Raw genomic sequence first — 12,116 nt, 5'->3', positions numbered from 1 at the left:
TTATCAAAGGAAACGGGTCATCTGATTCATGTTGCCCAAAGTATAGGCAGCATAAATCAAAGACTGGCTGCACAAGGCAAGGTATATTCATTTGTGAAACACTCCAGCATATCAGAGAAAATACAGTTTTAAGATCTAGCCAGGGACCATATCCGGAGACAAGACTAGTCCGGCTCCACCCTTGGCCGACATCTACTATAGCAAGAAACCGGTCAATCACCTAAGTCTTCCCAGATGTACACGGAAGAGATCTGTGAATCAATTAGAGACAGATCTTCAAACTATATTTTCATTGAAATACTGGAGCATTTCAGAGAAAAAAAAAAAACCTGTCTGCAATCGTGCGCCCAGACTATGACTCTTGCTTCTCTGTAGTTTGGACAGCATGAATGGAGTGATAGGTTCCCTCTAGATGCAATAGTATCAGTCATTACTGATCTAATAGTAATGACTCAAATTACTGACTCTCAAAGTCAAGTGCTGATACCAAATGACCTTAGTAAAAGAATATCAGAATTAAAATATACTGGTTATACTAAACTAGATGGTGGCACGATTCAAACGCATCGGGTATTCGAGAATATGCATGTCCACATAGTATATTGCACAGCCCATGTAGTATATTGCACAGCCCACGTAGTATATTGCCCAGTCACGTAGTATATTGCTCAGCTACGTAGTATATTGCCCAGCCACGTAGTATATTGCCCAGTCACGTAGTATACAGCACAGACACGTAGTATATTGCCCAGCCACATAGTATATTGCCCAGTCACGTAGTATACAGCACAGACACGTAGTATATTGCCCAGCAACGTAGTATACAGCACAGAGCCACGTAGTACACAGCACAGAGCCACGTAGTATATTGCCCAGCCACGTAGTATATTGCCCAGCCACGTAGTATATTGCCCAGCCACGTAGTATATTGCCCAGCCACGTAGTATATTGCCCAGCCACGTAGTATATTGCCCAGCCACGTAGTATATTGCCCAGCCACGTAGTATATTGCCCAGCCACGTAGTATATTGCCCAGCCACGTAGTATATTGCCCAGCCACGTAGTATATTGCCCAGCCACGTAGTATATTGCCCAGCCACGTAGTATATTGCCCAGCCACGTAGTATATTGGCCAGCGACGTAGTATATTGCCCAGCCACGTAGTATATTGCCCAGTCACGTAGTATATTGCCCAGTCACGTAGTATACAGCACAGACACGTAGTATATTGCCCAGCAACGTAGTATACAGCACAGAGCCACGTAGTACACAGCACAGAGCCACGTAGTATATTGCCCAGCCACGTAGTATATTGCCCAGCCACGTAGTATATTGCCCAGCCACGTAGTATATTGCCCAGCCACGTAGTATATTGCCCAGCCACGTAGTATATTGCCCAGCCACGTAGTATATTGCCCAGCCACGTAGTATATTGCCCAGCCACGTAGTATATTGCCCAGCCACGTAGTATATTGCCCAGCCACGTAGTATATTGCCCAGCCACGTAGTATATTGCCCAGCCACGTAGTATATTGCCCAGCCACGTAGTATATTGCCCAGCCACGTAGTATATTGCCCAGCCACGTAGTATATTGCCCAGCCACGTAGTATATTGCCCAGCCACGTAGTATATTGCCCAGCCACGTAGTATATTGCCCAGTCACGTAGTATATTGCCCAGCTACGTAGTATATTGCCCAGCCAAGTAGTATATTGCCCAGCCACGTAGTATATTGCCCAGCCACGTAGTATATTGGCCAGTGACGTAGTATATTGCCCAGCCACGTAGTATATTGCCCAGTCACGTAGTATATTGCCCAGCTACGTAGTATATTGCCCAGCCAAGTAGTATATTGCCCAGCCAAGTAGTATATTGCCCAGCCAAGTAGTATATTGCCCAGCCAAGTAGTATATTGCCCAGCCACGTAGTATATTGTCCAGCCACGTAGTATATTGCCCAGTGACGTAGTATATTGCCCAGTGACGTAGTATATTGCCCAGCCACGTAGTATATTGCCCAGTCACGTAGTATATTGCCCAGCCACGTAGTATATAGCAGAGCCACGTAGTACGGTATACTGCCCAGCCACATAGTATATAGCAGAGCCACGTAGTATATTGCCCAGGCACGTAGTATATTGGCCAGCACAGAGCCACGAAGTATAGAGACTTAAAAAAAAAAAACAAAAAACATATACTCACCTTCCGAAGGCCCGTTGGAAGTCCTGCTATATTCACCATCCGCCACTTTTACCGCTCCTCGCCACGTTCCCGGGACCGCTCCATTGCAAGCGGCAGCTTCCGCTCCCAGCTCTGGTGTGAGCAGGACCTATGATGACGTCGCGGTCACATGACCGTGACGTCACGGCAGTTCCTTGTCGCACACTAGCGCTGGGAGCGGAAGCTGCCGCTTGCAATGGAGTGGACCCGGGAACGTGGCGGATGGTGAGTATAGCAGGTTTTTTTTTTTTTTATTATTTTTAACATTACATTTTTACTATTGATGCTGCATAGGCAGCATCAATAGTAAATAGTTGGGGGCACACAGGGTTAATAGCAGCGGTAACGGAGTGCGTTACACCGCGGGCCGTTACCGCTGCCATTAACCCTGTGTGAGCAGTGAGTGGAGGGGATTACGGAGCGGGTGCCAGGCAGTGAGTGCAGGGGAGTAGGGGAGGGACTAATCGGACTGTGCCCGTTGCTGATTGGTCTCAGCAGCTGCCTGTCATGGCTGCCGCGACCAATCAGCGAACGAATAACCGTGACAGAAGGACAGACAGACAGACGGAAGTGACCCTTAGACAATTATATATATAGATTAGTTGATAAAACAAGACGTATGGTCTTTAATACAGCAACCGAATACAACTATTCTATGCTTCAGGAAGGGGGCAGGGGGTGATTTTAGTACATAAGAGGAATACCCATTGTGGCCATTGTTACTTTTGAGGAACATGACTTCAAATGACTCTTATATTTGGTCTGTCATACACAGGGTCAAACCGTCAGTAGGCAGTTACTCTCAGGCACTGTTCTATCTCACAGTATCCACGCTATACAAACGCCAAATATGCATATTAAACTGTACCTATTCCACCATTTGATTTCTTAAAAGCCATCACCCGGGGGAGCATGAAATCAATGAGTTCTGCCATCTTGACCTGTGTAATGTTAATGCTCTAATCACGTGAAAACTCTAAAAGTTCTCTACGTGCAGCAGATTATCACGGATGTCATCTCACTGCACCAGTAAGCACAGTTCAGACATATTCCATGGTATTTAAGACAAGTGACAAGTCTGGGGTCTTTTTTAGCAGTGTGGCAAGAAGCTCAATCTTCCATCAACAGAATGGATATTTTGCTCAGCAGCCCAGCTCAGAATGTTAGGTCTTCTTCTAATATTTTAGGAGGGCTTTATTCACAGTTGTTTGCCATGTGCGTGCCGTCTGACAGCACATAGATACGATATTCCATGGGGCTGACATGTCAGGTATTCTTTACTGACTGAGGGTCTGCATAAAAAAAAATTGAGACATGTCCAACTGTGGTCCGTTTTGCATATAAAAAAACCTCACTCATACAAGCAAAAGGATCAGTGAAAAAAAAACATACACTGATGAAAAAAGGAGTTGCACAATGGTGGACGCAAAATGGATATGAATGCATGAATAAGGCCTAACTCAATTTTTTAAATCTATAAAACAAATACAAGATATTTGACAATCCCTGTGAAACAACCAGATATTAAGGAGCATAGGCGAAATTAACCCTTAATGTGTCCATTTAAAGCAATTATATCAGTCTGTGAAATGAGAGCCCAAAAAGATCATTCAGAGTGAACAAAAAAAATCACTTTATAATCCGCTTTCCACTTTAATTTCTGCAAAGTGGATACGTGAAAAAAGGCTTTGCTAATTAGACAGCCCCACAGTAAAGCATAAGCCTACCTTCCTTTACTGTCCTGCATGTTGGGATTAGCTCCTGCATGCAAAAGTGCCTCAGCAATTTGTGCTATATCAGACATGACTTCCAAGGAGTGGTCCTTCATTGTGCAAGCAGCTACCAGATGGAGTGGAGTCTCTTGTTCCCCAAGTGTAGCAGAATTTACAAGTGCACCATTTTTAATGAGGAAATTGGCAGCAAACTTATCATCTGTTGAAAAATAAACAATTTCACATTCATGATAAAGCATACAATAGAAATAGAATACCAAAACATACCCTGTAACTAAAACTAATGACCACTCACCTCTCTGGATTGCTTTGTGCAACAGACTCCAACCTTTCTTGTCTACCATATCAACATCTGCCCTACTGTTAACTAAGGTCGTGGCTATACCCTCTAGCTTCCGAGACAGTGCAAGATCCAGGGCAAGATCTCCATTTTGGTCCAGCTCATTTAACTTATCAGGCAACTAAAAAGAAAAATTAAACACCATTATTTTGCTAATCTGAATTCTCATGGCAAAACAAAGTAATGCATCTGGCCCAGAGTAGTCATATTGCGACATACACATTACATGTAGTATACTAAGGATACAGAGCAGGAGAAGGACTTGGGGGCTCTGGTTACAAGTAAGCTGAACAGCAGCACTCAATGTCAGGCAGCAGCCGCAAAAGCAAACAAGCACCCAAAAGAGGTACAGAGCAGCGGTGAGTATATTATTACACCTACACGATTACATATACAGTCACATGTAAAAGTTTAGGCAGCCCCGGTCAAAATTACTATTATTGTGAAGCAAGTTGAAGATGATTAAATCTCTAAAAGGTCCCCTAGAAGATTTGTGTGCTCAGCTAACTTTGACCAAGATTTCAGACCTTAAGTAGCCTGTTAGGGTTATGGCTTGTTCACCATCATTGTTAGGAAAGACCAGGTGATGCAAATTTCCCAGCTTCATAAAAACCAAGCCTCGTCTATCCTTGTGCCAAAAAACGGCAGCAATGGGTTCTTCTTTTTAAATATTTTTATTAATTTTTTGAATAAAAACCAGGAATTGGGAATAGGGGAGGGAAAATATAACAGTGAAAAATAGGGAGAGGGAATGGAAAGGGATACAATTAAAAAAAACAAAAAAACTAGAGAACCAAATGTAATACAATAGTTCAACAGTAACAAAACGCATAAATGCATTTAAATGAGTGCGATATTTTGGAAGGACAAGTAAATTACAATTATTTCTTTTATTTGAAAATCTATTAGGAGGTTAAGGAGTATAGAATTTATCAATCCAAATCTTTCATTTTTTCAAGAAATTTTTAATACCACTATTATTTACAGCGAATCTCCACTCCAAAAAAAATGTGTTGGTGAATTTGATCTATAATGTCTTCAAATTTAGGGAGATCTGGCTTATTCCACCAGAGCGCTAACATATATTTGACAACAAGAAATATATGAATGATAATGAATTTAACCTGAGGGTCAACCATTTCCATGTCCGGGGAAAAAAGAGCTCTTTGTGGTGCAAGCACAAAATTATCAGTGAGTGAATTAATATAATTAGAAACTTTTGACCATAGAAGTTTCACCTTTGGACAACTCCATAAAAGATGATATAAATTACCTTGGTGGCCGCATTTCCTCCAGCAAGTTGGTGAATAATCCGGAATTATGTGTGCTAATCTAATTGGGGTATAATACCACCTAGTAATTACCTTAAAGTAGGACTCATGTAAAGCTAACGAAATGGTGGATTTGAAAGAGGTCTTAATAGCATTGTCCCAGCTCTCAGCCTGAAAGGATTTATTGAGGTCAGAATCCCACCTCTATAAGTAAACATTTTTGAAACCAACACCATCTTTATTGAAAATTCTATAGATGTTGTTTAGGCTCCATATATTTTTATTTTTAATATTGCACAGTAGTAAAACGAGAATATCTAGGTTAAGAGGTTTGCTACCTAGTAGTTTCTGAACACCTTCTTTTAAAATTATATAAGGGATTAATTCAGAAAAGGGAAGATTACATTTTATTTTTAGCTCACTAAAAGTGAGGAATTTAATTCCATCATATATATTAACAATCTTTTTAATTCCTGACTTAATCCAGGAATCGGATAGTGAAAAACTATAAATCGTGGATAATAGTTGAAGAGGAAACTTCAAGATTTGTTCGGTTCTGTTTCTGTTACAGTTCTCCCTTGAAGGTTTGAGCAATAACCTCCAAGCCTGAATAACAGCTCTAAAAATAGGATGAGAGGATTCCCTCTGCTGTCTGTGAAATAAGAAGCTGAAAAAGATGTGTTGAATAGACAGCCATGGGTTTCTTCTAAGCAGCTGCCTAACACTCTGAAAATGCTGGAGGCTAGAAAATAATTTTTTTTCTTCCTGTTTTCTAGTACACTATGTAATAAAATGAATGGTGTCATTTAAAAGTACAACTCTTCCCAGAAAAAACAAGCCTTCATATGTCTATGTGGGCGAAAAAAAAAAAAAAGAGTTATGACTCTGGGAAGAAGGGGAGGAAAAAAAATTGGAAACGAAAAAAAAAAAAAAAAAACGGGCTACAGCATGAAGATGTTAAAAAAAAAAAAAAAAAAGGACTAGAAGCTTTTCTCACAATAAAAGGCATTGTGGGTTATAAGTAATCTAACAATACTTAATGTTCTTCGATTGTGTGAGAAATTAGGAATCCATGTCTGATCACTATAACTATTATAACATTGCCATCTAAATTAATAATATACAGATATTTATACTATAGAAGCTGCAGAAAAGATAGACAGCAGCCACAAACTCCACCTGCACCTCTTTTTATAGGAAACTAACAATAAAAGAGCAACAGTTCGCAATCTATTGCAGACTCTTTCATTGTGTGTCCAAGTTCTATTTTTGCTGTATTGTTACCATACCTGGGAATCCATTTCTATCAGATACAAAAAAACAACATCTTCTCTTTCCACTTTAATTGCTTTATGTAATGGGAATTGAGTCTTTGATTTAAACATTTTGTACAGCAGCTGAGCACTCATTGAGCTGAAGTCTTCCTTTCTTAGGTCATCCTAAAGGTACAAGCAAAGAAAATATCAATTATCATGCACCTGTCTATTACAGCATAAACAGTGCTCAGCGTAAATGAGTACACTCCACCAGATTTGTCAGCAAACCTTTATTTTCCTTTCAGATTCCACATTTCCTCTGGGATATCATTCTACAAAATACTCCCACAAATGTTGACCATTGATTGTAAATAAAATTTGTTATTTTGCACACCCAAAAAAGTAAATTTTCCTAACAAAATCATTAAAGACCATGTTGCAAAAATGAATACACCCCAATGAAAGTCTTAGGACCAAAGCTATGAAAGTCTTAGGACCAAAGCTAATGTTCAGACTATAAAATTCTAATCAACAAAAATTTAACCGCTTCTAAGTACAATTATTCATTAAACATGTCCATCAGACAACTGACTGTAAAAGGGTGTTACTTAAAGAAAACCCTTTCCGAATTCATGCTGTCAGCAATGGCACCACAAGGAAGAGAAATGTCATGAGTACTTGTGCAGCGTCCAACCCGCAGCGTCCAGATGTTTCTGCATAGTGGATGGGATTTCAAGAAACGCCCGCTGCTCACCCACGCAGATGGACATGCGGCGTGTCTCTCCAGACCGCATGTCTATTTAATGTCTAATGTATTGATGAGATAAAACCGCACACTTCAGTGAATACATGCACAATCACCTGCGTTCAATAGCTGGCAGAGTTTTGGACGCAGCAGACATGTGCTACAGAAATGCGCTGCATCCAAATCGCTGCCATTTCCGGAACATGAGCACATATCCTTACAAAGCTGGAACTGCAATCATCTCACAGAGACATCCTGGTGGACCACGAAACACCTAACATGAGCATCTTCTCAGGAGAAGGGTTGATTAAAATTGACATGCAAGTTCACTAGAGAAGTCGAAAGTCAAACTGGAGTGTTTCTGGTGGCACAATTAGGTGTGCACTGCGGAGGTAAGGCATGGATAGGTGTCACCTAAGAAGGAAGCCTCTCCTAAAGCCCATGCACAAAAAAGCCTGCCTACATTTTCCCAGGACCCATGCTGAAACAGGGATTTTTGTGTTACTCACCGTAAAATCCTTTTCTCCGAGTCATTCATTGGGGGACACAGGACTGTGGGTGTATGCTATTGCCGCCAGGAGGCTGACACTAAGTAGACAAAAAAAAAGTTAGCTCCTCCTCCATAGTATACACCTTGCCACTGGCCCTGACAGCTCCAGTTTGGTGCACAAGCAGTAGGAGGTAGAGAAAACAAAACAGCATTAGAGCAAAGACAACATGTCTAGAATAATACTACAGTCTGAACAACCCCATAGACAAATAAAATGAATAGGGAGGGAGCTGTGTCCCCCAATGAATGACTCGGAGAAAAGGATTTTACGGTGAGTAACACAAAAATCCCTGTTTCTCCATCGTCTCATTGGGGGACACAGGACTGTGGGATGTCCCAAAGCAGTCTCAGGGTGGGAAAAAAAGACTCACTGGAATAAACCCTTAGGCACTTACCGCCTATAGGTGAGATACCGCAGCCGGAAGAATTTTTCTTCCCAAACTTGCATCAGCAGAGGCCTGAGTGTGGACATTATAATGCTTAGAGAAAGTGTGCAGGCTGGACCAAGTTGCCGCCTTGCAAACCTGTTCTGCTGAAGCTTGGTGCCGAAGTGCCCAGGAAGCCCCTACCGCTCGAGTAGAGTGCGCCCTAATCCCAGCCGGGATGGCTGCACCCTTGACGCGGTAGGCCTCCTGAATGGTGGCTCGTATCCATCTGGCTAAGGTCGACCTAGAGGCTGCGAATCCCTTCCTGTGACCCACAGGAAGAACGAACAGAACATCCGTCTGTCGAAAAGAAGCGGTCCGAGAAACATATCTCCTCAGTGCTCTCACGAGGTCCAGAGTATGGAGAGCTTTTTCCACACGGTGAGAAGGTGCAGGACAAAAAGAAGGCAAGACTATGTCCTCATTGATGTGAAACGAGGAAACTACTTTAGGCAAAAAAGAAGGAACAGGTCTTAATACTACCTTATCCTGATGAAATTGCAGAAACGGCGACTGGCAGGACAAGGCCGCCAATTCCGACATCCGCCTAATGGAAGTTATAGCTACCAAAAACAAAACTTTCCAAGAAAGATACATTAAAGAAACTTCTTGGAGAGGCTCAAATGGAGCCTCCTGAAGAGCGCTCAAGACCAGATTAAGGTCCCAAGCTTCTAGCGGGGCTCTGTAAGGGGGGACCATGTGAGAGACTCCCTGCAAAAAAGTCTTGACCTGTGAAATGATAGCAATCCTGCGCTGGAAAAGAACTGATAAGGCTGATATTTGCCTCCTAAGGGTACTTGGAGCGAGCCCTGAGTCTAAACCAGCTTGGAGAAAAGCTAAAATATTAAGAACGGAGAACCGCAAGGGAGGAAGACCCTTCTTCCTGCACCACGAGAGAAAAACCTTCCAGGTGTGGTGGTAAATGCGCGCAGAAACCGTCTTACGAGCATTAATCATAGTGGAAGCTACCTTCTGAGAAAAACCGGCCTGGGTCAGAATCCAAGATTCAACGGCCAAGCCGTCAAACGAAGGGCCCCTAAGTTCTGGTGGAATATCGGCCCCTGCGACAGAAGATCCGGCCGCATTGGAAGCTGCCAAGGAACCCCGGCGATCTGCTGAACGAGGTCCGCGTACCAAGACCTCCGAGGCCAATCTGGGGCGACTAGAATTGCCGGAACTCCCTCTATCTTGATCTTCCTGACTACCCTTGGAAGGAGCGCCAGAGGAGGAAACAGATACGGAAGACGAAACAGGTTCCAAGGAAGGATCAGTGCGTCTACGGCGAGAGCTCTTGGATCTCGATAACGAGCTACGAATCTGGGGACCTTGGCATTCCACCCGGTTGCCATTAGATCCACGTCCGGGATACCCCAGCGTTGGCAAATCTGCCGAAAAACGTCGAGGTGAAGAGACCATTCCCCGGACGCCAGACCCTGACGGCTCAGAAAGTCCGCTGCCCAGTTCTCCTTGCCCGGGATGTAAACTGCCGAGATCACGGAGTGGTTGCTCTCGGCCCAACGGAGGATTTTCCCTACCTCACGCATGGCTGACCTGCTGCGGGTGCCCCCCTGATGATTTACGTAAGCCACAGCCGTGGCATTGTCCGATTGGATTCGGATCGGGTGACCCGCCAGAAGATGGTGAAAGTGCTGCAGAGCAAGCCAAATTGCCCTTATCTCCAACAGATTGATTGGAAGAGATGATTCCCCTGGGGACCAAAAACACTGTGCTGTGTGTTGATGAAACACTGCCCCCCAACCGAGAAGACTGGCGTCTGTAGAAACTACCAGCCAATGAACTGTGGAAAAGGCTTTCCCCCCCAAAGCAGAGAGGAGCTCCTCATCCACCAGATGAGAGATTGCCTGACCCGGGGAGACAGACGGCACCGGAGATTGAGAGAAGCATGACTCCTGTTGCAAGCTGACAAAATTGCCTGCTGAAGAGGGCGAAGATGAAATTGGGCGAATGGTACTGCTTCTATGGCCGCCACCATCCTGCCCAAGACCCTCATGCAAAACCGGATTGAGAGAAAACTCGGTTGCTGCAGAATTTTTACCTCCTGCCGAAGGCAGAGAACCTTGCTCTGGGGTAGGATAGTCAGACCCCGAGAAGTATCGAAGATCATTCCTAAAAAAGAAATCTTTCGAGATGGGACTAGAGATGACTTTTTCAAATTGACCAGCCACCCTAGACGGGATAGTGTCTAAAGTGATACTGACGTTCTCTTTGCATGCTTGAAAAGTTGGCCCCTTGACCAAAAGATCGTCCAGGTATGGCAAAATAACTATGCCCCGGGAGTGCAGGATGGACACGACTGTAGACATCACCTTTGTGAACACCCTGGGAGCAAAGGCGAGACCGAAAGGTAATGCTGTGAATTGGAAGGGACGTTCACCTATGGAAAACCGTAGAAACCTTTGATGCGGAGGAAATATGGGAACATTTAGATAGGCATCTTGGATATCTATGGAAGCAAGGAATTCTCCCTTTTCCATAGCCGCAATAACCGAGCGGAGCGACTCCATACGGAAGCGACGAGTGCTGACGAACTTGTTCAAACACTTTAGGTCCAGAATGGGTCTTACCGTCCCGTCCTTTTTGGGGACCGTAAACAGATTGGAATAGAATTCTTGGAACCTTTCTACCCCTGGAACGGGGGACAATGACCCCGTTGGACTGAAGAGACTCGACAGCTTTGAATAAAGCCCTTAGACGGGACTTTGCACTGGGAAGACTGGACGGAAAAAACCGACTTGGAGGGAGAGAGAGAAACTATTTTGTACCCTGAAACCACCAGTTCTCTCACCCATTTGTCGGAAACGACTGATCTCCAGGACTGATGGAACAGAAGTAGACGACCGCCTACCCTGTTGAAAACGACATGAGGGTGCCTCCAGTCATTTTGCCGAGGACCGCGGATATCTAGATCCCCTAGATCTTGATGGCTGATATCGCATTCTTGCCAATGGATTGGCTCTATATGATACCTGGTGTTCCCTGTCTTGGTTAGGCCGACTTGGAGGACCTGAGCTTGGTGCTGCAGACCACCAGGTGTTACGAAAGGATCTAAACCTTGCTTGAAATTGGCGACGAAAAGGTTGCTTCACCTTTTGTTGAGGAAGGAAATTACTCTTTCCCCCTGTGTTATCAGATATAAGTTGATCCAACTTTGCGCCAAAGAGTCGAGCACCCTGATAAGGGAGGGAAGTAAGGGACTTTTTTGAAGTAGAGTCCGCCCGCCAATTTCTCAGCCATAGCGCCCTTCTGATAGCGATAGCATTAGCAGCTGCCAATGCTGAACAATTTGCCGCATCCAAAGATGCATTGATCAGATAATTTCCAGCCAAGGATATCTGATTAGACATCTCTATCACTTCTACAGGAAACTCCCTATCCTGAAGAACCTTAGTGACGGACTCTGACCAAGCTATCATAGCTTTGGCGACCCAAGTCGCCGCAAAAGACGGCGCGAGGGCTGACCCTGAAGCCTCAAACACTGACCGAGCCAGACTCTCTAAGAGCCGATCAGTTGGATCTTTAATAGCAGATCCATTGGGAAGAGACAGCAGTGTGTTAG

At 43.9% G+C, this 12,116-nt stretch overlaps 1 protein-coding gene across 1 annotated transcript in view; it reads right to left on the bottom strand.

The window, feature by feature from the left end:
* The window catches only part of LOC138670270 (rabankyrin-5), an 86,140-nt gene that overhangs the window by 45,419 nt on the left and 28,605 nt on the right, over window positions 1-12,116 (bottom strand). Inside the window, exons 6-8 of the mRNA XM_069757464.1 lie at window positions 6,853-7,002; window positions 4,248-4,413; window positions 3,947-4,151 (exon numbers count right to left, since the gene is read on the bottom strand). Of these exons, the coding sequence (XP_069613565.1) occupies window positions 3,947-4,151; window positions 4,248-4,413; window positions 6,853-7,002 (521 nt within the window). The remainder of the gene's footprint in view (window positions 1-3,946; window positions 4,152-4,247; window positions 4,414-6,852; window positions 7,003-12,116) is intronic.

The sequence above is a fragment of the Ranitomeya imitator genome, chromosome 3, assembly GCF_032444005.1.
Source record: "Ranitomeya imitator isolate aRanImi1 chromosome 3, aRanImi1.pri, whole genome shotgun sequence".
NCBI lineage: Eukaryota > Metazoa > Chordata > Amphibia > Anura > Dendrobatidae > Ranitomeya > Ranitomeya imitator.
The sequence above is the reverse complement of the archived record's forward strand: the minus strand, read 5'-3'. Positions and strand labels throughout refer to the sequence as shown.